Source organism: Leptosomus discolor, chromosome Z (genome assembly GCF_034619465.1).
Source record: "Leptosomus discolor isolate bLepDis1 chromosome Z, bLepDis1.hap2, whole genome shotgun sequence".
NCBI lineage: Eukaryota > Metazoa > Chordata > Aves > Leptosomiformes > Leptosomidae > Leptosomus > Leptosomus discolor.
In genome coordinates this window covers 17308828-17335194 of record NC_141419.1, presented here as the reverse complement: position 1 = coordinate 17335194, position 26367 = coordinate 17308828, and the positions used below count along the sequence as shown (strand labels likewise).

Below are 26367 nucleotides of genomic sequence, written 5' to 3'. Positions count from 1 at the left end.
CCTGCATGAAGATTTTTTGTTTCCAAAGAGCGTGATAAGGTATAGTGCTTCCATTTTAACACTACGGAACTGTTTGCTATCAACTTGATGTTTGCAGTGCTAATCCTTTTAGTCTTTTAAGACTTAATGTTTGACCAGTATTTTCCAAGACCTTTTGAGTTACATGGTCTGTACTGTCTTGAGCATCTTGTTACCATGACGGATCAGTATGTTAAAAACCCTAAACTGAGCTGATTGTGGGGGTGTCTTTGCTATTTTTTTAATAGTGTTCTTTGATGTTCAGGAAGAACTTGGAGAAGGCAGTAGTCTATATGCTTGAGCCACCATGTCTGGAATTGGCAATAAACGGACAGCTGGAGATCCTGGCCCTTCTGCACCTCCAGAGAAGAAGGCGGGGGTTGAAGATTCAGGGACCACAGTGGAGACCATTAAGCTTGGTGGTGTTTCTTCAACGGTATGTCTTCCTTGCACATCCTCACTGAACCGCTTTTTTTCATCTGGAGACAAAAATGTCTCTCTGCCTTCTCTATGAGCCAGTGATCTGGCTTGTGTGCAAAGTGCCCTGACTTGTGCCTCTGCACAGGAGGAGATGGACATCCGGACCCTACAGACCAAGAACCGGAAACTAGCAGAGATGCTGGACCAGCGGCAAGCCATTGAAGATGAGCTAAGGGAGCACATTGAGAAGCTGGAGCGTCGGCAGGCCACTGATGATGCCTCTCTGCTGATTATCAATCGATACTGGAATCAGGTTAGTAGCACGCTTTGTTATTTTATATACAGTGTTCTCTTGTCTATTCTTCTGTTCCACTGCACTCCTAATATTCACATCTGTTCTGTGTCTTGTCTTGCCTGTCCCATCATTCAGTTTGATGAAAATATCCGCATAATCCTTAAACGCTTTGACCTGGACCAAGGCCTCGGAGACCTTTTGTCTGAAAGAAAAGCACTGGTGGTGCCAGAACCTGAACCAGACTCGGACAGTAATCAGGAGCGTAAAGATGAGAGAGAACGAGGTAAGACATCTGTCTGGGGACAGTAGAAAAGATGGATTTCAGCTGTGGAAAATGTTGATGTCCCTTTCTAAAGGGTGACAGAGGCACTCTGATTGTGAAGACTAGCAATATGTTGCCTGCCAGAGCACACTTACTTTTCTGCACCTCTTTCTCTTTCCAGGTGAAGGACTGGAGCCAGCATTCTCCTTCCTAGCCACTCTAGCCAGCAGCACAAGTGAAGAGATAGAATCTCAGCTGCAGGAGCGTGTAGAGTCCTCCCGACGTGCTGTTGCCCAGATTGTGACAATGTATGACAAGCTGCAGGAGAAAGTGGATGTGCTCTCCCACAAGCTGAACAGTGGAGGTATGACCAAGGTGGCTGATCCCTGCCTGATACTCAAGAATGCTCATTACCTCCAGCTTAGATATGATTCTGCATTCTAAGCATTAAGGCCAAGTCCTTCTCGTGCTCATTTATTTTCCAAAATAAATTGGCTTAGCTTTCCAAACTTTTGATAACAAAACCCTCTAACAAAGACTAGTACTACATGCCAGAAGTGTGTTATAACAGTTTCTAAATTTGAATGCTGAGAATTGTGCCTGGTGTGTTGGGCTAAGGAAAGGCTTGTTTCTGCCAGCAGTGCACTCATGCACCTGAGAAGTTACATGTTACAGCTGAACCTTGTCACCCAGCTGTCCTCAGCCACTGTGTAAAAGGCTTTGTGCTTACAAGTGAAGAAGTGAAATTGGTAGTGCAAACTATGTTGGACTCCTTCTCGCTTACAGTTTAGTAAAAGGTGTAGAAATAACCAGCTCCTCAGTTTCCACTGAGTTTTGAGCAAAATAGTAGCCGTCTAATGTCTTGGTATGCCTAGTGTAGCTGTCAGTTTTGAACACAAAGCAGAAGAAAGCCAAATTACTAGCTTCTGTAAATTAATGTAGCAGATTGAATTTACACTCAGGTGACTCTCTGAAAAACTTCATTAGCTTAAGGCTAGAATTTTAATCTTTTGAATGAAAATTTAGGTGGACTATCAACTCATCCTTGGTTTGCCTTCTGTCCAGAGTGTTCTATATACTCTGATCAAGGAGCTCTGGCAAGTCTAGCATTGGTACAGTGAAGCATTACTGTCTTTAGTTGGCAGTCTTAAACTCCGTAGTAGCATTGGCATTGCAGCAATTGCTGTAATCATCATCTGGTATGTTAGCTCAGGCCACCTGTTGAAAGTTTACGCATGAATTTGACCTGCATTAGGGTGTCACTGGGCATATTCTGTGTTGCTGGTTACTGTCACAACTGGAATGATCGCTGACACTGGGGGATGGTAACTGACAATCAGAACTGTGTAGTATGTTAAACTGCAGAGCTTTTTGCTTAGTGAATGGAAGTCGAAGCTCTGTATGGCTGGAGATCAGAACCTTGGGAACCATCTGCTGGAGAGAGACAGTAAGCAGAAGTTAAACCAAGAAATTTCCCTTTCTCTTTTCTTCTTTTCTCTCTTTGCTGTTCAAGAATTAAAACCAACCTTCCTTGATTTCTATTTGTTTCTTTATGTATCTTTCAGATATTTCATTGATGGAAGAAGCAGTCCTGGAGCTTAATACCTACCTCTCACATGAAAATGGACGGCTGCAGGAGCTGGCTGATGTTCTTCAGGAGAAGCACCGAATCATGTCTCAGGAGGTAGAAAAAGGAGAAAGAAAGAAATCTTTGGGGTTCTGATTAGAATAATTTATGGTTACTGTAGTTTGGAAAGCAGGTTATTGCTTTGGAGAGGGACAGGAGCAACACAGTTTGAAAGTTGGCTTCTGAACAAAGGTTGTGGACAGGGTTGTTATTGTGGAGATCTGTACACAGATTTTCTGTGCCATTCAGATTGATTTGCTTGTTACATCACTGAATGAAAGAGTATAACCAAACCAGTGAGTTAAATGGATTTAATTTTAAAGGAAACAGAGCAGATTATGTGGTACAGATGATGCTAATAAGATCATTGTGTAAACATCTGAGACACTTAACATAACACCCCTGTTATTTCAAATTCCTTGGTTTCTCTACATCATCTGTGAAAGTGTAATGACATTAATAACAAGACGATCCCAGTCAGTAAGGAATTAATGTTATTGGCAGTATTTGTTTCATAGGCTTCAGTTCCTTGAAAAACTATGTTAACACTGGCCTTGGACCACCAAGCACTTCAGTGGTCTATGGAATAGATGAACATATGGATTGAAAAGACTTGGAAAAAAAAAAAGCCTTTGCTTAAGCTGAGGTGGCTGCCTCTGTACTCTGCCAGATATTACCACCTTCTTGCTCTTTCTCCATTTTCAGTTTTGTCTTACTTCCTTTACTCTTTTGGGATTCAGCCAGGGTAAAATTCAGGACAGTTCATTGAGTAGTCTTTCACCACAGCAAAAGATGGTGGAAGGCACATGAATCCAGGGTATGATGAATGAGAGAAAAATTAATAACTGAGCAGAAATTGGAAAATGTTGATTCTATTCAATACGCTGGCTGAAACTCTTGATTGCAGTTCTCCAAGTTGCAAGAGAGAGTGGAGACAGCAGAATCTCGGGTGTCTGTTCTGGAGACTATGATTGATGACCTTCAGTGGGATATTGACAAGATACGCAAGAGGGAGCAGAGGCTCAACCGGCACTTAGCAGATGTTCTGGAACGAGTAAGCACCATCCTTTTTGCCAGGAAACCAAAGAAATAGGTGTAGTTTTGAGATGTGTGACATCTTACGGTACTTTGCTGTGAGAAGTGAGAATCTGGTGTGTTATCTTTGGTCTTGAATATGCTATAGCAGCAGTTTTTGCATTTAATTTGGTATTGATGAAATCTCTTTTCTTTTTTTGCAGGTAAATTCCAAAGGCTACAAGGTGTATGGAGCTGGCAGCAGCCTCTATGGGGGCACAATTACCATTAATGCCCGCAAGGTAATGTCAGGGGCTTGGGTGGGGGCAAAGGGAAGAATAAAGTCAAGGAGAGCTTGTGTTCCATAGATTGGAACAGAATTTAGATAACTTCTTTGCCACAAATCTGGGTGACTCTGGGCAAGCCATGTTGTCTGTATACAAGTTTCCTACTTATGAAACAGACCTGATGGAAGCAGATTCTGTCTCGCTTGGTAATACTGCCTGACTGTTAAGCCTGTAACCTCTGATACTGTATAAACAGTTAACTTGATTAGTACCCTCCGTAGATATGTAAACAGTAGGGTTTACAAGCAGTTTATCCCCAACAGTTTGAGGAGATGAATGCAGAGCTGGAAGAAAATAAAGAGCTTGCTGGGAATCGCCTCAGTGAGTTGGAGGAACTACGCCAGGATCTTGAGGAAGTAACAACACAGAATGAAAAACTCAAGGTGAGACATCTGTTTGATGGATGAAGGTGTTCTGTGTGGTTGGTTGGCCTCTATCTTGCTGTGCTGTTACTCCAGAAAACCTCATTAATACTATTCTGTTCTGTGCTTACTCTTTTAGCTGGGTTCTATTTTGTACAAGGTACAATTTAGCAAGTTTGTGTGACTTAGGCTTGCCGTTCAGTGCATTGGTGACACCGTGTGGTCATAATTGGAAGTTGTAATGGTTTCTTATTTCCTGTTTTCCATTCTGATCTATTCAATACATTTTAATGATGTGTAGTTAAAACTAATTTCAACTCTTTACAAGTGTTGGCCTCTCTTTCACCTTCCCCCTGGCCCTTTGCAAGTGGAACCAGAGGACAGAAAAAATTGGGGAACTTGTGTAGGACAGCTACCCATAAATCTTTCCGAGTGTGGTAGACTGGATAGATAGGAAACAGCATGTAAGTTTCTTATGTCTTAAAGGTGGTAACACAAAAAGCTGTGACTCTGTAGTAGATAAATATATGATATAGAGAATATTGTAAATTTTATCTTGGCAATCAATGGATCTGTTAGCCTAAGAAATGTCTGAGCTGATAACCTGAGTTTCAGATTCGAGATTCCAGAAATTGTCTTGAGGCACGACTAAATTCTGTTTACCCACATGAGTTTAAGAGAAATACTATTTGTCTTAACAACTTTGTTTCTCTCTTAATTATCTGTATGTGTGTGTGTAAGTCTGTTTCACTACTGGTAGTCACAATCATTTGCTAACTTTTTTTTTAATAGAAAATTCAGACTCTGTACTCCTGCTTTCTCTCATTTTCTCTTCAGTCATTATGTCTATTACTGTAGAAAGCTAACATAATGCCTACTTGCACATGTATTTTCTCTGGATTTCTATTACACTTTTCTGTGATAGAAATAAAATAAATCTTTATTGATGTAGGTGATTATGGTTTTACAGTAAATCCTTTGAAAAAGTGTATCTTGTTTTCCAAGCTCATATCTTTGAGAGAAACTGTTGCAGAACCTGAGAATCAAACATGCTTGTCCTGTGACTATGCAAGAGAAACTGCTTAGTGCATAGAGAGAAAGCATAGACTTTTAACGTTGATACTGAAGCATATCACTTGCATCTACTTCACAGCAATGCTATTCAAGTTCTACTTTTGCCTGTGCTTGTGGCAGCTGATTCACTGTTCTCTTATCTTGCAAAATAGATACTGAAGACAAGGAGATGATTTTTTATTTCTGTGGCATTTTCTTGTGTCCTGACTAGGTTGAGCTGCGACGAGCAGTGGAAGAGGCTGTGAAGGAGACCCCAGAATATCGCTGCATGCAGTCCCAATTTTCTGTATTGTATAATGAGAGCCTTCAGCTGAAGGCACATCTTGATGAGGCCCGCACTCTGCTTCACGGCACTCGTGCCACACACCAGCGCCAGGTGGAACTAATTGAGGTAGCATCTCTGCTCCATCAGACTAGGGAATGCTGTCATCCTGTCGACCATCTCTGCTGGGTTTGGGTGGCTCTGGGAATTCTCAGGAAATCTATCTTCCTGGCAATAATTCATCTGTTCTGGTACCTCATGTTGGTGACGTGAAATACTCCAGGGTCACAGGACCAAGTTCTTTCCTCTTCTTACCCCTCAGAGGGATGAGGTCAGCCTTCACAAGAAGCTACGCACAGAGGTGATTCAGCTAGAGGACACCCTGGCACAAGTTCGCAAAGAATATGAGATGTTGAGGATAGAGTTTGAACAGACGCTTGCTGCCAATGAACAAGCAGGTATGGAGGTTTTTTGCTGTGCTTAAAAATAAACACACCACACCACACCACCCCCCCCCCCAATGCCTGTTAGAGGCTGCATTGCACTGAAACACCTGGTTTGATTCTTTGTTATTGTTAAATACTTGTTCTGGCAGGTCTCGATTTCAAAAGACAAAGGTATTCACATGTTTTTTGGGAGGCTAGTTCCATGTTATCTGACTTCCTTTCAGATGTTGCAAAATACAGACATTTTGCTAATAATGTGGTTTATGGTGGATATTTTGCATTATTAAAAATTACTTTTGGGGGGATTAATTTACAAGTCTGGAACAACAACCTAGATAGGAAACCAGTAATTTTCAAATTTAATCAGAGGAAATAAAGAAGTTACTTCTAAAGTATCATTTAAATCATAGAGATCTTTTTTGTAGTGTGACACATTTCCTGGAGGAATGTGGGGAAAAAGTAATGTTATGGGGAAATTAGGAATTTGCAAGGACTTACGGTTCCACCTAAAACTGGCATGACTCTTTTTCTGCAAATGTGTTGCATTGCTCTGTTGTGCGGCAGAATAATAATAGTCTTACTTTGGTTCTTTGTCATTGTCACTATGCTTGTTCTCCACCTCCATGAAAGTCCTTGCAGATGTGTGGTTTGTTATAGTTATGTTTCTGTTTTTGTAGGCCCAATTAATCGGGAGATGCGTCATCTCATCAGCAGCCTCCAAAATCACAACCACCAGCTGAAGGGAGAGGTGTTAAGATATAAGCGCAAACTGAGAGAGGCCCAGTCTGACTTGAGCAAGGTATCAGAGCACAAAATGCCAGAAAAGAGCTCAAAGTACTTGGGAAAAGGGGGATTGCTGTCACCATATTCTGTAATATCAGCCTTTCTGATTGGCATGCAGGTTGTGATGTAATTTTTGATGGAGCTCTAAACTGTACTGCTTTCATTTACCGAATTGCAGAATGTTAGGGGTTGTAAGGGACCTTGAAAGATCTTGTCCAATGAATGGTATTCCTTTGTAGCTGTATAGTGCTTCATGAAAAGTAGTAGCAATTATGGAGGAGGCATGCAAGCCTGGATCTGGGAAGGCGAGGGAAGGGGTTAAGGGAAATTTCTGACTAAGAACATAATGGTTTGTTTTCCTTTGCCTTCTATCTTGCTATTCCACAACAGATCCGCTCTCGCAGTGGTAGTGCTCTCTTACAGTCCCAGTCCAGCACTGAAGACACAAAGGAGGAACCTCCAGAGATCAAGCAAGAACTCGATGATCCTTCTGCCCAAGTGTCTGTCCCCAAGGCTGCTTCTGAAGATGTTAATGAAATGAAGGCCAGGCGAGATGAAGAGGAACGGGAGCGAGAGAGACGGGAGAGGGAGAGGGAACGAGAGAAGGAAAAAGAGAAAGAGAGAGAGCGAGAGAAAGAGAAAGAAAAGGAGAAGGAACGAGAGCGGGAAAAGCAGAAGCAGAAGGAATCTGAGAAGGAGAGAGAGTCCAAGGAGAAGGAGAAAGGGAAGCATGAAGATGGAAGAAAGAAGGAGGCTGAAGTGATTAAGCAACTGAAGGCTGAGCTCAAGTAAGAGTTGTTGTCCTTCCCTTTTCTGCTTGAGTAGTGCCTGAACTGGAGTGTTTGTGTGAGATGACTTGTAGCTCGCTTTTATGAGATTAGCTTTGCTGAAGTGAAGTGAGAGGTTTCTGGCACCCTCTATATCTGATTGTGATTTGGACAATGTAGTAACGTTTCTGGTATGACAGCCCAAGCGTGAATTACCAAACCAGATACTTCATAGTGTGGGTCAAGTAATCGTTATTTGTTGCTGTCTTAACAATTGAGTAAAGCTTTACAGCAGGAGGTTATTAATAAAGGGCACAGTGTTCTTCCCTGTCTTGGTTCAGTACCAAACCAGAGATGGATAGTTTGTTGCTCGCTATTAGGGCACATGTTTCCTCCCCACCCTGCTTCTCGTGGCTTTTCACCCATGTGCCTGGACATATTTCTCTTCAGCCTCCAGCCTATACTCCTTGGCTATTTTGTTACCATGGTAAGATGAGCCAAGGATGACTCCATATGCGTACAGTGTGGGAGATGGAGAGAATATTGCTCTTTTATGCTGGATTTGTAACAGCGTTGCTTTCCTCCCGTGTTCTCACAGTTGTCTATCTCCCTGTCTCCAGGAAGGCCCAGGAAAGCCAGAAGGAGATGAAGCTATTGCTAGATATGTACCGCTCTGCCCCCAAAGAGCAGAGAGACAAAGTGCAGCTGATGGCAGCTGAGAAGAAGGCAAAAGCTGAGGTAAATCTCATTTCTCTTCCATTTTTCTCTTTAGTGTGTTACTTAAAACTTCCTTTCGGGTACTCTTTACCTGAACTGTGTTGTTTTTATCTTCAAAACTGGAGATTGTTGCTGCTCTTACCTTTCACTTAGAAGAGAGATTGGAATGGTCTGGAGATGAGTGGGGAGATTTTGGGATGCCCTCCTCTGGGAAGGGATGATCCCTTTGGCCAGGCTGAGGAACGTGACTCCTGCCTGCTTTCTCAGTTGCAGATTCAACCAGTAGCGAAGCTGAGCACATGTCCCAGAGACATACACACACAGAGGACACAGTCAGACTGCCACGGACAAGGTGCTACCAACAACAGCATGTACATCTAAGACTCATAAAACATAAGCATAGAAGGATAAGTCCCCTTCCTCCTCTTCAGTTGGTAGAGACAGAACTAGTGCATGCACACACACAGCAGTCTCTAGGTTCACAAGCACATGTACATTCACAGGTACCTCAAGTACCAGCACGGCCCCTCTGTCTGTCTGGCACTTAGCGATCCCATGCCCTCTTACCTTCTTCACATACAGGTCTCACCTGTAGCTAGCACTTAACCCATGCAGCACACATACACATGGGGTAGAGTTAGATCACACAGAGGTAGCTAAAGGAATATTTAATAAAAAGGTACAAGAAGATAGGACAGGCTGTGGTGATCATGTGCAGGGCTGAGCCAAACAAGTGTGTACTCACCGCATTTTACTTGTGACTGGCTTGTTTTATACCTTTTCTGTCTAACCCAAATTTGTTGATCCTTGCTCTCCCTTCTGCTGCATGTTGTTCCTGGGTTTCTACAGCTCTATTGATTTCCACAGCCCTCCTAGTCCAGGATCCACCCCTGGTTAACAGTCTTATTGGTTGCAAAGTCCAGGTTGATCTTCCTAGAAGTGGTGCCTGTAGTTTCTCAGTAGTCTATCAGCTATTGGGGAGGTCTGTTTCTTGTCTTTGTTTCCATGTTTGTTTTGTCAGGTCTGTGTCTCTGTATATTTTATTTCTGGTTTCCTCGTTCCCTCCCCTCCTTAGTTTTACAATTGACACGGTCCCCAGTCAGATAGCCTTGCTGGAATAACTCTCACACTCTCACATGCTCTTATCAATTAGTGTGACTGACCAGGTTTAGCTCTAATCACTGTCTCCCTTATCATTTGTCTGTCAGGTTTGTATCTCTCTTTTGTTTACGGCTTCCTCCTTACTATCCCTTTTTGTATTGAAAAAGGTCCTTGACCAGATGCCCTTGAAGGAGCAGATGCTTTCTGTCCACATACCCTTACATATACAACTGCAAGAGACTAATATTCCTACACTGATAAAAGATGCTATAGAATTTTCAAAGGTTTTGAAATCAAGATCTTGGGCTTACAGCCCATCTTGATGGTCCATCTGCCCGTAATACACTGTCCTGTCAAGATGAGATGGGTTTTCTTTTCCCATGTTTTGAAGGCAGTCTCTCCAATGTTTGAAGGAATTGTGGGGAAAACAGGCTCTTAACAATGTTCAGGCCACATTCTTCTGTTTAGTGTCATTTCTGTTTTGTCCTTGCTGTAGCTGGAAGAGCTAAGGCAGAGGGTGAAAGAATTGGAAGACAAGGAGAAAAAGGAGAGTAAAAAGATGGCTGATGAGGATGCCCTCCGCAAGATCCGAGCAGTGGAAGAACAAATTGAGTATTTACAGAAGAAACTAGCTATGGCTAAACAGGTGAGAGGTTTCTGATGAGTTCAGTCTTGGCTGGAGCACCTGAGAAGGAACTGCCTTCAGGTTACAGCCAGGAAGATTACCTGAGAGAAGGAATTTCTGTCTCTCTGTGTACCAGAGATGGGAGTTTTGTCCCTGTTGATCAAAGAGGGAAAAAACCCAACCAGACAGAAAACAAACAACAATCCAAAAAACCCCACAATACCAAGGTGTCACAAAGCTCATGGCGGGTCATGGTGGGCAATGTTTAATTGTTTGTGGCCTAGGTGAAGAGCACAGAGGAGAGATGGCTGGATCAGCTTTTAGGGGAGGAGGTTATGATTTCTTTTTAAAAGTACTGTCTGCACAGTTCATATAATTCATGCATGTGATGGTACCATGACATACCTTCTTCCACAAAAAAAGGGATTTATCTAATGATAGGAGAGCAGGACCACATCAGTAGGGGAGAGGCAAGCCAATGACTTGACATGTACTTTTTTACAATTCAGATTATTTTTCCTGTAGTAAAGAACTGTTCTATCTTGTCTCTTATTCCCTTAATGTTGAAGAGGCCTAAGTAGTGTATATGACAGCTACTTAGCTAGCTGCCTGAAGTTGGGAGTTGGTTTGTGCCAAGCACTGGCAATGACTCTGTCACAGCTGATTTTTCCAGCAGGCAAGCCACAGTCTGTGAATGACCACCTCTTTTCTGCACCTTCTAATTCAGGGCATCTCTGCTGTGGTGCAGACTTCCAGTCAGCACTTTTTTTCTGGTTGTTGGACTGTCCTCTGATACTGAGACATCTTCCTTCATCTGTGCTAGCTTTGTCTCTTGAGTAAAATGTTCAGTCATTATAGGGGGTACAGGAGACAGTTGTGCCAGAGCCTGTGATTCTTTTGCAGGAGGAGGAGGCCCTGCTGTCAGAAATGGATGTTACAGGCCAAGCCTTTGAAGACATGCAGGAGCAGAACATCCGCCTGATGCAGCAGCTGCGGGAGAAGGATGATGCCAACTTCAAGCTGATGTCAGAACGCATCAAGTCCAACCAGATCCACAAGCTGCTGAAAGAGGAGAAGGAGGAGCTGGCAGACCAAGTTTTGACACTGAAGACACAGGTAACCTGGGAGAAGGAGAGAGAACAGAACTGATGGGGATGTGGAGGTGGGGGAGTGGGTTAATTCTGGTAGGCAGCTAAGCTCCACGCAGCCACTTGCTCGCTCCCCCACAGTGGGATGGGGTAGAGAATCAAAAGGGCAAAAGTGAGAAAACTGGTGGGCAGGCAGGTGTTCAGTATCTCCAGGAAAGCAGGGCTTTATCACATGTAATTTTTACTTGGGAAAACAAACATTATAACTTTTAGCATTCCCCACTTCCTCCTTTCCACCAACTTTTATTGCTGAGCACAATGTCATATGGTATGGAATATCTCTTTGGCCAGTTTGGATCAGCAGTCCCATCTGTGTCCCATCCCAGCTTCTTGTGCACCCTCAGACTACTCGCTGATGGGCAGCATGAGACACAAGGTCTTGATGCTGTGGAAGTACTGTTCAGCAATACCTAAAACAGTAGTGTGTTATTGATGCTGTTTTGGTCCCAAATCCAAAATATAGCGCTGTATGAGCTGCTATGAAGAGAATTAACTGTATCCCTGCTAAAATCAGTACAGGAGGGAATATTCCCCTAATCAACCTAGGTATGCTGCATCAGACTTCAAAGGGACCTGTCTTAGTAAGAAACAGACTGCTGTATGAATCCTACAGGTTCTTTGCTATGGAGAACAGGAGGGAGGAGTAACGTGGGAAGTCATTTTCCTGTCTTGATGGTACTTCTGTGTACATACTCTGCCAACCTTGGAACCAAGGTAGAACTGTTCAGTGTCTTTCAGCAATTCTCTAAGCCACCTTCCAAAAAATAAGACCTCTTTCTTGTGAGTATTTGACTGCAGAGTTTTAAAGTATTCACCAGAGAGGTCTAGATGCAGCTCTTAGACTGCTAGTGTGTCTGTTCAGAGGAAAAAAAAAAGGCAAGCTGAAGAGGTACTCCTTGGTGATCAGGAGACAGTGAGAGTTTTAGCATGCAGCTTTAATGACAACTCTGAGGACCTGCAGAGCACGCATTTCAGTCCTTCTGTACCTCCTCTCTCCCTTTCCAAGGTGGATGCCCAGCTGCAGGTTGTACGTAAGCTGGAGGAGAAGGAACACTTACTGCAAAGCAGTATAGGAACAGGTGAGAAGGAACTAGGTCTCCGAACACAGGCCCTGGAAATGAACAAACGCAAGGTGAGCGATTGCTTGATTTTTCTCCTGGTTGTTAAGATGGAGTTGTTGTCTTGTGGGAAGCATAGAAGGCTTCTAGCTCTTATTGGTATTATGGAACCTGATATTCCCCGATTTTGGACTAATATACCAGAAGGATGAGGAATCCCGAAGAGAGTTCTTATTAAAGTCTTTTAGAGTGATGTCTCATAAGGAGGAACAGGTCATAGGTGTTTCTCTGAAAGTCTGATTAGGGAGCTGAAATAAGGTGCCTTTAAAAGGAAACCAATTGTGAAAGGAGAGGCAGCAGCCAGATGAAGTTAACTGCCATTAAATCTTTTATAGAAAAGATGGGGCAAGTAAAAGGAAAATATGGCTGGGGAATGTTAAGACCTTTAACAAATGTCAAAGATCAATAATATAGATCTGTAACGAGTAAAATAAGACTTAAGTCTCATGGTTGATGCTGCCTTTGTTGTTAAATCTTTAGTAGAAATGCAGGAATTATGTCAAAACAGACAGAAACGAAAGCAGAAAGGTCACTGTTAAGAGGAGACGGGAATTCAGCACAATCACTTGTGCTTAATATTACAATCTCTGGTATTGAGGGAACTTGGCTAATGGATTCATTGGTGCAGGGACAGTTAGAAAGTGATAGGAGAACTGATGAAAAGAGAACATGATTAAAAACCCCACTTATCTTGCAGTTCTGTCTAGTTCAGCTATAGAACTGCCTCTAAATTTAATAGAGAAAATGTAGAAGGTGGAAGGCTTGAACAAGAAGAGAATTGTGTGGCCATTATTATTTTTCTAAGTGACATGCATTGCAGTGTGACATGGGTTGGCTCTCCTGAAGAGGAATGTTGAAGCTAAATGGTTAGAACTTGTTAATAAGATAATTTGATGTTGAAGTAATATTTAGGGGGCAATTCCAGTTATTTCATTTGGAAGTACCAAAATTAGCTTGAAAAAATATCTCTCCAGCAGCCCAAGGAATATTCTGTGAGCAGTCTTGGATTGCCAGGCAGAGGGTCTAGAAATCACTAGAGCTCTTTTTCCATGTTTGATACTTTGATAGTGGTTTTCTTTTTCCAGGCCATGGATGCAGCCCAGCTTGCAGATGATCTGAAAGCCCAGCTAGAGCTGGCTCAGAAGAAGTTACATGACTTCCAAGATGAGATCGTGGAAAACAGAGTAACTAGAGAGAAAGAGATGTTCAACTTCAAAAGGGCTGAGGTATATACCTCATGCACAGTCCTTCAGCATTTGTCTGCTTTGTTGTCTGTTTCCTTGTGCATTTTGCTTGGAGTGGGTTCCAACTACACTACTTCTTTTGGGATCCAGTTTCACTTTGATTTCAGCTTCATCAGGTCTTGGCTCTTTGAGGTTTTGTCCACTGGTAAGTGACAATATGTGTGGCACCAGATGATAATGCAATCTGTCATAATTCTGTTGGACTATTGGGCATGAAAGTATGGGTGGCATGACTTAGCCAGGTGCGCTGTTGGCCAGGTGCTAGTTCTTTTTGGTCCCTGAAGAAGCTGTGACAGAGAATATGCTGCTCATTTATTTGGTCTCTTGTTTTTATGCAGGAAGATATTTCTAGGTTACGCAGGAAGCTGGAGACCACTAAGAAGCCTGACATGGTTCCCAACTGTGATGAGATATTGATGGAAGAAATCAAGGATTACAAGGTGAGTAGCTGCCTCTGTCAGCTTTGCTCTTTAACTCTACTTTCCTCAAAAGGCTGTGTAGTCATGTTTTCAGTATTTGACATCTCTTGTCTGTACTCTGGCGTTGTAGACCATTTTGCATTGAAGAAACCACCTTCTCCTTATGAGGAATGGAAGGACCTTCCTCTTCTGTCATCTTACACACCTAGTGCAATGCAGTGGGCCCTCACTAGAATGTTTCTGTCTTGCAGGCCCGCCTGACCTGCCCATGCTGCAACATGCGCAAAAAGGATGCTGTGCTCACAAAGTGCTTTCATGTCTTCTGTTTCGAGTGTGTGAAAACACGCTATGACACCCGTCAGCGTAAGTGCCCCAAGTGCAATGCTGCCTTTGGTGCCAATGACTTCCATAGGATCTACATCGGTTGATTCTTTCCACCGCTGTGACAGAAAGTTGCCGCTTACGCTGACCACTCAGCCTCCCTCACTTTCTGTGATTGTCACCTTTGGGGTAGTCAGTGCTTCTGTCAGCTGATCAGTCTCTTCTGGGAAGTGTGGTTAGGGTATAGAAAGAAACAGGTTCTGGGTCTTGGTTCCTTTCTTGTCCCTCTTCTTTTATTCTTGCCCTCAGTTTTTGTGGATTCTTTGTGCCTGTGAGGCCATTTCCTGTCTATCACTTTCACACTGCCAAGTTGGGAACATCTAATTGAAGTCCTGCCTTGATGGGATGGAAGCTGTCTGTGGTGCAGCCAGAGACAAACGAGGCCTTTGAGGAGTTTGCTTTGGATGTTAATTGTTAAATCACATCAAGGTATGGTAGTGTTTCTGAGAGTGAATAGTTTCCCAGTTAAAGGGCCAAATAACGAATGGACAGGTACCTTGGTAGACTTCAGTGGAATGACTCCTTAGATGTGTGTCTTCCTGAGTCAGGGCAAAAATCTGAAGGCTGGTGCATTAGTAAACATCCTCCCTACCTGCAGACCAAATGCAACCTTAGCATCCAGAAGAGGAGAAAGGTAAGATATTGGGCAATCTTTGAAAATAGCATTCCCACTGATGAACCCTACTTGATGTGGACATCTTACCCCTAGGTTGAGGCATTGCTGTCATTGTCCTTAGTTTCCAGAGAATATAATTTGTAGGGGTTACTTTGTTGCAACTTTGCCACAAAGATTAATCATGTAATGCACAAAATCTAATAAAAGCTATTGTCCGCGTTACTTTTCTGTTTTTCTTGCCTCTGGTAGTATCTATCTGTGCTCCTGTCCTTTGTCCAATTACTGGAAACATTTTTCACAAGCTTTAAGCTTCTAAAGTAGATTAATTTCTTCCCTCCTCTGTTTTCAAAAAACGGTTAACTAAAATAACCTTTGTCCTTCTGGCTTTATCTTCACTATCTTATTCCTGGCACAATAGAAGGGCCAAGATGCTGGACTATTTATGCAGTCATTTTGTCATGGCCACTAGGAATTTTGTGGAAGAACATGGCATAGATCATAGTCTGTATGCTACCTGTAGTGCAAGGCTGTATTTGAAGTCTGCTCCTAAAATCAAAACGCAAAGTCATTTATTTACAGTATTCCTTCATAAGGGCATTGTGTTTTCTTGTATACTTCATTTTTTTTGGAAGATGAAGATGCAACTGTCAGAAATTTGTCTCATCTATATCCCTTCCCTGAATCATAAAATCTGTATTACCTTCCTGTATTCACTGTAGGAAGTAACAGAAACAATAGTAAAGTGAAAGCAATTAGTTGCAGATTGTCTTATAGTATGCATTATTATTTTTCATCCAGAAAATATGAATTAAAACGTGTAAATTGTTATGAATCCTGAAAAGTGAGAAGGAACACATGACCTGATCTTTGCAAGGGGAAGCTGGAATGCTGAGAGTTTGTGGTATGGCTCAAGTTCTGTTACAGCATGTGTAGAAGAAATGAAAGCAGAACCCTCTCTGCTTTCACTGGAAGTTGGTCCCTGGATTACAGCTTGTGATGTCAAACTGGAGAAAGAACGATATGTTAGGAATACTAATGCTGGTAGATCTTGAGTTCATCAAAACCAGGACCTGGGTCACTGACAAACATTGTCTGCATCTTTAAACAGCTTTGCTATAACAGCAGACTTCCTTTTACAGCTCTGAACAACAATCTGAATTAAACAGCTCTTTGAGAGATGCAAAGCCCTTTGCCCTTCCCAGTCATGAAGTCACATCACCTTTCTACTGAAAATCAAGCTTGAAATTTTCGTGTGTATACTGGCAGCATTGGGTTCACTCTGGTCATGGTAGGAAACAAATACTTGAAACAGTCTGGATTTGTTTCACAGATGAGATTTGTAAACTCCTATTTTCTCTTTCTTCACCAAGAACAATGTATTTACTTATTTTAAAATAATATTTTATTTCATGTTCAGGAAGTCCTTGAAGCTCATTTTGAAAGTGGCTTTATTTCTCTCTGTGCTTATAATTTAAACATGGAGAAACAGTGAAAATTTCAGGTGGTCTGTTTTGACTTGCCAAAATGAGTGGAAATAATTAAAACTTTATCAAGACTAGAACTATTTTGGTGTAAAAGAAGGGGAGGGGTGACAAGTATTCTTTCTGAAAAATCTGTCTTAATTCAGTGTCTGAGCCAGAGTAATTAAATGTAAACAAAGGAAAAGCCTCATTTACAGTCTCCAGTGCCTCCTGTCATAGCCAAATGTCCCCCTACTTATGTAGTCTGCAGGCATTGACAGGTGTGCGTACTCCCGATGCCATAGCAAGCGATGGCAGTCTTGTTTTCTGTCTCCTACGGGATCAGGCTGGAGCAATAAAGAAAATAACATTGCCAAAACATGTCTCTGTTGGGCAACTATAACTTGGACCTTCTCCCAAAAGGCTTCTAGTTGGTGCTGGAGTAATTTGGAGCAATCCCTCTTCTGCATTTGGCATGGGGGTAGCCCCTAAGGCACCCACGAGAAATACAGATTTTTTTGCTTAAGATTAATTATTAGGTGGTTTTAAATTAAGAGTGATTTGCTGAAAAAGATTGGGTGTCTGGACTGGAACTTTAAAACATACATTTTTGTTTAAGACATCATTAGCGTTCTCAATTACTTTAAAAATAATCTTTTTCGGGGCTCATGCATGTAGAGGTAGGGACATCACAAACTATTGATAAACATGCTGATAAAATTGGGCTGAAATACTTTCCTAGTGTTTGTCTCATAATAATGAAAAGAGCAGTGTTCATGTGTTCTAACCAAATGATGTTGGAGGTTGTAAGGTACTGGATCCTACACAAACAAAAAGCTTTTCTTAAAAAGCTAATGATCTAAAGGAGGGAGGGCAACAAAAGCAACCCAAGTGACTTGCCCACAGTCATCTAGCTTGGCAGGAGCAAGGAAAGAAGGGACATCCTAGGTCTGAAGCATCTATCTGATGTGTAGGGCTCGGAATCCCACTTGCCTGGTTTATGTCCTAATTACCCTTTCCTGTGTTACTGACTGTAGTGGATGAAGCAGACACAATTGCTGCCCAAAAGCAGAGGCCAAGGACTCAAGCAGCTAATAGAATATGAACTCGATGAAGCCAGTTAGTGTCGGTATCACAGCTATCAGCTTTTAGTGGTCCATGCAGATCTTTTAATTTGCAAGTGTTTTTCAAAGGCTGAAAGTGCAAAAAGGTAGAATGCCTTTTTGAAACACCAAAATACAATTTTGGATCTGCCTATAGCTTTTAAACCATGCCTGGTGAGAACATAACCCCTGGCAAGACTCACACAGGTGTCTGGAGATACAGAGAGGGTAAAAATGACTTTGATGGATGTGGGAGACCAGAGTTAATTCTGACTGTTAAAATGTTTTTTTCCCTGTGATACAGGATGTGTTGGGAAGTGTTGTTTAAAAATTGAAAGAAATCCTGTTCAAATAACACAGTCACTTGGGTTGATGCAGTATTTATTCAGATGCTGAACAGCTTACCCTTCCTTCCCCTCTACTCATCATCCAGGTGGGAGGGAACTCCACTCAGTACATTGCCTTTGAAACTCATTCTCCTTCACAGTGAGCCCTGGTCCACAGGGAGGCTTTGGTGACTCTCTTTGACTTTGGTGGGAGCTTGGTGTCAGAATAAATCATGGATCAGAACCCCTTTATGTCACTTTGGCTGTGAGAAAGAATCTTACTGTCAACTGAAGACAGAAAATATTAAAGGAGCGAGTAGTTTCGCAGTGATAAATACCTCACCTTCAGCGTAAGTACTGGTTTACAGTACTGCCACCCCTCCTTTCTCATCATCCTGGCTCTGTGCCACAGTGAACCCATACCCTCGCATCTCCTGGTACAGCTGTTTGCATGGCTTCTCTCTGGGTGGGAGTGGAAGCCAAGCCGAGGCTCAGAAGCAGACAGAGGTGGTGGTTTGGTTTTTGTCAAGTTATTTTGAAGGTGGGTGAGTTCCTTTATCACAGTCACAGAGCAGCCACATCTGCTTTTGTGCTGACTGAGCTGAGGGAATGCTGTGTACTGGGATTGCCACCAAGAATTTGTTTTGTGAAACCACACTCTGTGCCAGGAGGGAAGGGATTGCCAACACAGAACGAGCACCTAGTGTAATGAGGCAACCATAAGGAGCCTTAGCATGAATGGAGACTAGACCCATAGATATCACAACAAAAACATACCAACAAGGGACATGCTTCCAATGAGCAGTTTAAATTTCCTTCTATTTTTTTTTTCCTTTTTTTTTTTTTGAATTAATGCACAGAAAGGGCTAAAAAAGTGGGAACCCCACTGTACTGTCAAGTAGAGGAACCAGGAACTCTTACTGTTTGGATGCTCCTTGTTTCTCTAGTCCTTTGGGAATGGCTGATGTTTGCCAGGAGAATGAGAAACTTTTCAAGAAAGGAGGAGGACTCAGGAGGGTGGCAGTGGCTGTGGGCTGCTGCAGTTCTCCTCTCATGAAAAGCATATTGCCTGCTTTATTTTTGCACCTCTTTCTGGCATTACAAAAGTGTTTTACAAATTTTACAGAGGAAGGGGAGAAAGGAAGAAAAGGGGAGGGGGCCCAGGTATGCTGTGGCCTAGGGCTCTGCAGTCCTGTTTGTCCTCTGATACTCTTCCAGCTCTGATTTCCTCTCCATAGCGAGTTGCAGCTCCTGCTTGATGATTTCAATCTGCTTCTCCAGCTCCTTAAGCTCTTGCATCACTGAGGTCCTAGCAATATTGAGGGACTCTGCTTTCCCGTTGGTTGTTAAAGAAGCCGGAGTCTCTCTCCTCACCTGTGGCAGGGGGATGTCTTGGTGCTGTCCCACTGTCACCTCATTTTTCCCTTCATCAGTGCAGATGTATTTTTTCCCGTGACAGTTGCCCGGATTGGCTGTATTCCACACAGCATGCTGGCTGTTCCCTACATGGGACCTGAACAGAGATGTGAGAGTTAATACAAAATCAGAACCTGCTCTTGGGTGTATGCAGCCCTCCCCTCTGAGCCATTCTACTGGAAAAATATGATGCTGCTGTTACAAATTACATAGAAATATTATTCCTTTATCCTTGGAATTACTGTTTTTGAGAAGCACAAATCATTGATGTAAATGGCTGAATTTTTGTGATTAAACCATAGCACAGACTAGAACAGAATCCTAGAAGTCATCTTCCCCAAAACTTCATTTTTGTTAGTTATGAAATTACAGTCCTCTCAACTCCAGCTCAGGAAAATTTGAGTCCTCCTCCAAAGCTTCCTGAAAGCTTTTGTGGTTGCATTGTCTGAAGTAGATTATGGTGTTACTCCTTTGTGTTAATAATCTGTGCTATCTTGGGCATTTACTTCCATGGCAGAGGAAAGAGACTGCCTAGAGTTGGTGTGGGGAGACATAGGGGAAAGCATGCCCTTTGGACTTGGAAGTCTTGTTGAGCAGCTGCTTGCGCTTTGGGGGATAGACACAACAAGGTGGTGTATCCAAACCTGAAAAAAATTGGTTTTAGGAGGTTTGTTTTAGGAGGAGTCTGGACCTGACAGTCCACAGACAGTGTGGACAAAAAAGTCTGCCTAGCAAAGAGCGTAACTACTTAGAAGGGGCTGTGGTGCCCAAAGCTGTCTCCCTGCTGTGTAGCTCTGCCAAACCTGTGGTCACCAGGGTTCTGGGCAGCCAGTATGACCAACTTACCTCGAAGCAGAAGTACATGTTTCAAAGAAGCTGCAGCCCTTTGTTTTGTAGGTATTTCTCAGAGTCACATCACTAATCCATAATTTCTGATACACTTTTCTTTCCTCTCATAAAAACATAACTTTTTAATAAAGTGTTAGTACTGATACAGCTGCTGCTGCTGCTGGCGGTGCTTTTGTCTGGTCAGGTGGTTTTAATAAAGGCCAGAGTCCACAGTTAATACTCAAGTTTCATAAAGTAAATAAAACCCTTTACAATTTGGCTACTGATGCTGAGCAGCTCTCCTAGTTCTTGGAAAGTTATGACCTGAAAAAAACAGTAGATTTTCTTCCCCGAGAAGAACAGCAGTAGCATAATACAAATTCTTTCACCTCTTTGCTGTATCTTAGTACTTTTAATAATTCCACAGTTCCCAGCAGGAATAAAATAATAACATAATTGATTTGAGAGCCCGGGGTCATACCTTGCCACATCAGTGTTCATCGCAAGCTGGGCACCATTACTACTAGGTGTCTGTAGTTAAATTCACCATAATTCTGTGCAAACAGCAGCTCAGACCATAAGAAAAGCAAGGATGGTGGGTGGGTGTGTATGCACACACATGTGGGCTTGACGCTGTGTGGGCAGAAGTTTTTGGGCAGCAGCACATCTTCACCCTCAATGTTGAGAGAATACTCGTGTGGTTCTTTTTCTAAGCCACTCTCTGTGGGGCTTATGGCCATCTTCTGTTAAGAAATTTTTGCACTGCTCAATATCTGGCAAATGATATCATGAAAGACACAGAGAGCACTCTCCTCTGGAAGACTTCCTCCAGCTGAGTTAGTGTCTCAGGTTGTGGGACTGTGAACGCTATCATCCAGTGAGGAGGGTGTAAGAGGAGGAAATGCTTTGCACCAGTCAGCTCCCGGTACAGTGTTCAAAGATCAAAAGTGAGGAGTTGCTGTGTACAAGGAGATGCCACACTATGGGGTTTTGTGGGGTAGTAAGATGAAGGAATGAATGCAGGAAATTAATTGTATGTGCTTTTATGTACTTGGTATAGGCAGTCTGCAAGCTTATAATGCTTACTTAAATTTGCTGCCATTAGTGCAGGAATGACAAACTAAACACAACATACATTTACATATTGGGTTTCAGTCATGCCAAATATCTAGCAACAGCCTGGGAAACATTTTTTTTTCTATAGTTTGAGGCAGAACTTATCTGTAGAAAAGCAATACTGCTGCCTGTGTCCTTAGAAAATGCACTAATAGTTTCGAGTTACTGAGCAAAGTATAGTTGTAATAAAATGCCTTGTGTTTCTGGTAGCTATAGATAAGATTGTCCCCTCTGCAGAAGATATAGGCTATGAAAACAAGAGTTATTTGAGACAAAGGTTTCTGAAAGGACTGCATTTTCCTCTTCTCAGCTTTCTTATTTCTCATTGTAAAAAACAGGAAAGCTGAAAGTTTCTAACATATATACTGCCTGACCTCCCATTCTCTGAAGCTACGTCACAGGGCCCTTGCTTTCTGCTAGTGCTTTAGTATGTGAGTAATTACCTAAAACCAAGGGCAACAGCCTTAAAAAAATGGCAAAGCCTGTCTTTAGAATGGAGGTGCTTTTATTAGCTTGTATGCAAAATTATTAAAGAACAGAACTTCAGGATTTTGTTTCTGTTGGAAACAATTAATTTATGCCTCTCTCTTGTCGCTTCTATCTTGTTTCTTTTCTTTTTTTTTTTTTTTAATTATCTCTGGAGTGTATTACATCCATCAGTAGATATCCAAACACAACGTATGTAACGTCAAAGTATTTTTTGAAGTTTGTGTTTTAAGGCATGAAAAACTTCCTACCTTGTTTCTACATGTTTTGTCTTAGGCTGGCGTTTGTCATCAATAAATGAACTGTTCAGAGCACGATGTAATCTCTAGAGTGAAAAGAAGAAAATAAATTAGAAAAAGCAAGATTAAGAATAGCCCCATAAATAGGTAAACCATTTGAGCTTTGTGTGATGGACTTGAGCATAAATTATTTTGCACGTTCAAGGATACAAGCGATGCCTGTGCTTTGTCATTACAACAGATTTATTTTCCCATACTTTCCCAAGGAAGGGCAATCTGAAAGGTTGATAGTTTGCACACAATCCTTGGTGTCAGAATTCCTCAGAAAAAAAGTGGATCTTGGCAAACTTTGTTACTTTCTAAATATCTCTTTCACTGTGCTTCTTTAAAGGAATAGGAGCTCTTCCTTTTTTTGCCTTTGCTGCAAAGTAACCTCTTCCTTTAGAGCAAACTCCTAGAGCAATTTTCTTCCATTATTTTCCCTAGAAATTTTTCCCTAGAATGTATCTCCTGCATGCATCAAAATTTTGGGAACCTGTAACAGTGAGAGAAAATGTTCTGCTTAGCCAGTTCAGGACAATAACACTTGTTTCTTGTGTCCAAGAGTTGTAAGGTTAAGAGAGCAAATGGGGAGGTCCCTTCTGTAGGCTTCGCAATTGTAAATATTTGAACTCTGTGCTTCTCATTCCATCACAGAGTAAGCCTCTTCAAATTCCAGAAGCTGCTGTCACACTTCAAATGCCAATCATCAGTGCTCTTACAACTTTTTACACCTTGTTCTTGTCCAGGCCTTTTAAATCAGCCACATGACTTTCACAGGGTTCCTTTTGAATACGTACCTGACTTGTATGGAGCCAGTACTTCATCTTGGATTTCTTCTTGATTCGTGGTAGGACCAGTCTGTACACGATGTGTTCCCCAATGGTAGTGAGAATGGACAAGCCAAACCCAATGCACAACATCACAAAGAGCCCAGAAAAATGCTTGATTCCCATTTGCAGTGTCTGTGAATAAAACCAAAAGGGGAAGTAAATGAAGTAGGCTGTTAGTGTATTTTAACAGGTGCTTCTGTTTTCTCATCTGGAAATGTGGTCTGACTGAATACAGAGTGGTGAAATACTGCAGAATAGTCTGGACACTGTTCACAACAAAGCCTTTCTGTGCTGCAGGAAGCTTGGTGTTCAATCAGAGGAAAGGACTCATCATGGGAATGAGAATCAAAGACCAGGCAATTGTTTTCCTCATGCTGTTCCCCTAATAAGGTTAACTGTTGACCATGTACAAGAAAACAGTATTTGTGGTGTCTTTGCACTTGTAAAAGCAAATACTGCTTGACAGAATGCAGTCAATGAACTGTAGACCAAGTCCTTCATCAGCAGTGAGCCAAGACCGACTGTTCCTATTTTCTGGGAAGTGATCATTAACTTCCACTTTTTGTGCTTCATCCTTGACAGAAGGTCATGGAGAAAATGTTTTGAAGTAGTAGCACAAACACGACACTTCTCTACTCTCTACATTAACAGGACTGCAATTGTGTTTGTTAGTAACCCCGACTGCAATTATGAACACTCTCACCTTGTTCTGCCAACCCACCTTTTTCATGTAGGGTAGGAAGCCTTTAATTAAAGTCTCTCATTGGCATTAATCTTATCTGAAGACCAAGAAACCATGTACAACAGCAATCTGTACTACTAACTCCTGCACCCCAATGCGTGGGTGAGGTTTGCATGTTATGTATAATCTTAGTACCTTTATTCTCATGCCTCCATAACTCAGTTATGAGTTTATCAGCAACTAAAAACTCTTGCTAATAATTACTACCCACAGACTACTTTGGAAATACTTCCAAGAATACAAGTTCTACTTGTGCCTTTCTGTTAAAGAATGTTATTCCCCGCGTTGGAAAAAAAAAGGAGCAGAAAATTGCTTCGGTAGGGTTGTGTGCCAGGAGATAGTATCTGGGATTCTATCACCCTGGATAATGGACCTGTGTGTTCCTTCAGTTTGTTGTTAGTTTGGTGGGTGGTGGTGGGGATTGTTCTTTGTTATGACTAGAACAGTGTAATTCAGAAAAGAAAGTGGAGTTAGTCAAAAGATGTATCACAGAATGTCTGAAAAATCTTATGAGGTCATTTTAAGCCAAAGTTGATTAGTGATGAGTCCATTGAAGTTGAAGGCCTGGAAGCCCCTTTCTGTACTTTTGTTGGGTGACTGTAAGCAGTATTTCTGCCTTCTGGTTTTCATATTTGATTTCTGTTCTTTAAAACACGATGATACAAGATAGCATATCACAGATTTTTAGCAAGAACAGAACTTCAGCAATCTAGCAGAGTGAGAAATTTTGCGTGTGGCACTGGCAATGAGCTCTGTTTCGGAGGTTCTCTGCCAAAATCAACCTGCTTGCCCCGAAGCACACTGAGCAGAATTTTTGTACCAGTGAATAAACACTTCAAGGGTGTTGAAAGGTATAATGGAGGTATAAAAGCAATTTCTAAAGAAACTTGCTGTGGCCAGGAAAGGGAAGTGGAAAACCACAACAGAGTGATTCTGAAGTAGAAGGGTGTCAAGAGTCTTGGCACGAGGGTCTTCTGATGCTAAGAGTGCATCAGTTCAACCTAAAAGCAAAACGTCCCTTTGAGCATTGGAATTTTGTGTTGGCAAGAGCCTGTTGTCCCATACGTTGTCCTTCTAGTTAGGGGAACAAGAAGGCGACACATAAATCATAGGTGGTAACACCTTCAACCTCTCAAAACCCAAAGTGTTTGAGAGGAGGCCTGTGTTACCTGGCCTGCTTATTTTAATCAGCAGTGAAGCCCAACTTTTAGCCCATGTAGTGTAAAAGCAGAATGAGGCCCCACATCTGACCTTTTTCTCAGAGGTCTTTAAAGCCAAGACCTCAGTATGGACTATCTCAGAATAAGTACCTGTAAGAAGCAAAAAGACTGCGCTCTGTACTAGCTGAACATGCCAGTTAAATGTGCTTTTGCTACTTCTCCAAGAGCCACTAATGCAAATCATTTGCTTCTCAAAAAGTATGGTAAGAGGCAAGTATGAAACAGCTTCCTTAGAGATGTAGAGTTTACAGTAGATACAAAAATAAATTGAATGAGAAAAAGAATAATTGAAAAGGAATAATTTGCTCAGTCATCTGAAGAACACACCTGTGTGTGTGTATATGTATATATACACGCTCCCAAGCTACTCCTGTTTAGTGTCATGCAAAGTAGCAGTCTACGAGTGGACACTGCCACAACTGCCTCAGTGGCAGGAACCAGTCAATCAGCTATATGAAGGTCCTTTTGAGGATCTTGAGAAGTAATGCAGAAGTTCCCAAAGGCAGCAGAAATCACTAAGGAGGCCTGATCTGCTAGTGTTAGGTTGCTGTATGGTAGGGAGTATTTATATTGCTAAGAATAGGAACTAGGCTTAATGGAATATGATAAAACTCTAGCCATTCAAAGCAATAATAAGAGACACAGTGGCAATTGCAGTGAGGATTCCTGCATGTGTGAGATGTCTCCACCAGCCTGAGGACAGTGTTTGATGTCACTCCAGTAGTGCTGCAGAGAGAACACTTGGCCAGCTCCTTACATGAAAAATAACTCCCTTGTCTTCAGAAAAGCTGCTCTGATCTATGCTGATGAGGGGGTCTGGCTCGCTGTTCCGTCAGCTCTGCAAAATAGTTTTCTACCTTCCCTGGAAACAGGTGGAAGAAATTCCAGCACTGGCTTCTCGGATGCTTTTTTCACTTGTAATGGATAGCTTTTGAAATTGTCCCAAACGAGACATCTTTTCCTCGGAAAGGAAATGCCAAAACAAAGCATCAATAGTATTTCAACTAGCAATACAGAAGATAATGCATTGGAAGAGCTGCCTGATAAAGGCTGCACAGTAGAGGGAAATTTTTGAGACTAAATTAAATGGGGAAGCAAGGTAGGGGAGAAATAATTAGCACAGTGTGTCTTACAGTGTACGGAGTGATTATGTATAGCAATTTCAGCACATTTACATACCATTGGAAAAAGACAATTTATCAGCTGTTCATAATTACTGTAGACACACACATGTTAAATAATAAAGGAAACCATCTAATAGAGGCACCTCTCATCTTCATAGCTTCATACTGATTGGTATTAGAGCAACAAGCTCTACTACTGTATTTTATAGTTTGTGTATGTATTTGTAGGTGCATTTATAGAATATATTTGGAAAGAGCAGTAATAAACTGGATTCTCTGTATGACTGCTTTCCTCTCTGCTGAAGTGGTAGGGGTGAGGTGTGTGTGAGGTCTTTGCTGGCCAGCTGATAACTTTCCCTACTCCAGTATCTTTCTTTTTCTTTTTCTTT

General features: G+C 42.0%; 2 protein-coding genes across 2 annotated transcripts in view; one reads left to right on the top strand and one right to left on the bottom strand.

Annotated features, from left to right (window-relative positions):
• Nucleotides 1-11: 11 nt before the first annotated feature.
• Nucleotides 12-15647, top strand: RNF20 (ring finger protein 20). Its single transcript, XM_086478952.1, has 20 exons — nucleotides 12-39; nucleotides 284-454; nucleotides 584-751; nucleotides 869-1016; nucleotides 1177-1359; nucleotides 2561-2679; nucleotides 3530-3676; nucleotides 3861-3938; nucleotides 4247-4366; nucleotides 5631-5810; nucleotides 6004-6139; nucleotides 6805-6926; nucleotides 7301-7698; nucleotides 8298-8415; nucleotides 9992-10141; nucleotides 11024-11236; nucleotides 12275-12400; nucleotides 13472-13612; nucleotides 13969-14070; nucleotides 14301-15647. The coding sequence occupies exons 2-20, from the start codon at nucleotides 326-328 to the stop codon at nucleotides 14475-14477; spliced, it is 2955 nt and encodes a 984-aa protein (XP_086335078.1). The 5' UTR covers nucleotides 12-39; nucleotides 284-325; the 3' UTR covers nucleotides 14478-15647.
• A 3464-nt stretch (nucleotides 15648-19111) lies between these two features.
• GRIN3A (glutamate ionotropic receptor NMDA type subunit 3A) overlaps nucleotides 19112-26367 on the bottom strand; it is a 70473-nt gene continuing 63217 nt past the window's right edge. The window contains exons 7-9 of the mRNA XM_009949482.2: nucleotides 22860-23024; nucleotides 22033-22106; nucleotides 19112-19448 (exon numbers count right to left, since the gene is read on the bottom strand). Of these exons, the coding sequence (XP_009947784.2) occupies nucleotides 19112-19448; nucleotides 22033-22106; nucleotides 22860-23024 (576 nt within the window). The remainder of the gene's footprint in view (nucleotides 19449-22032; nucleotides 22107-22859; nucleotides 23025-26367) is intronic.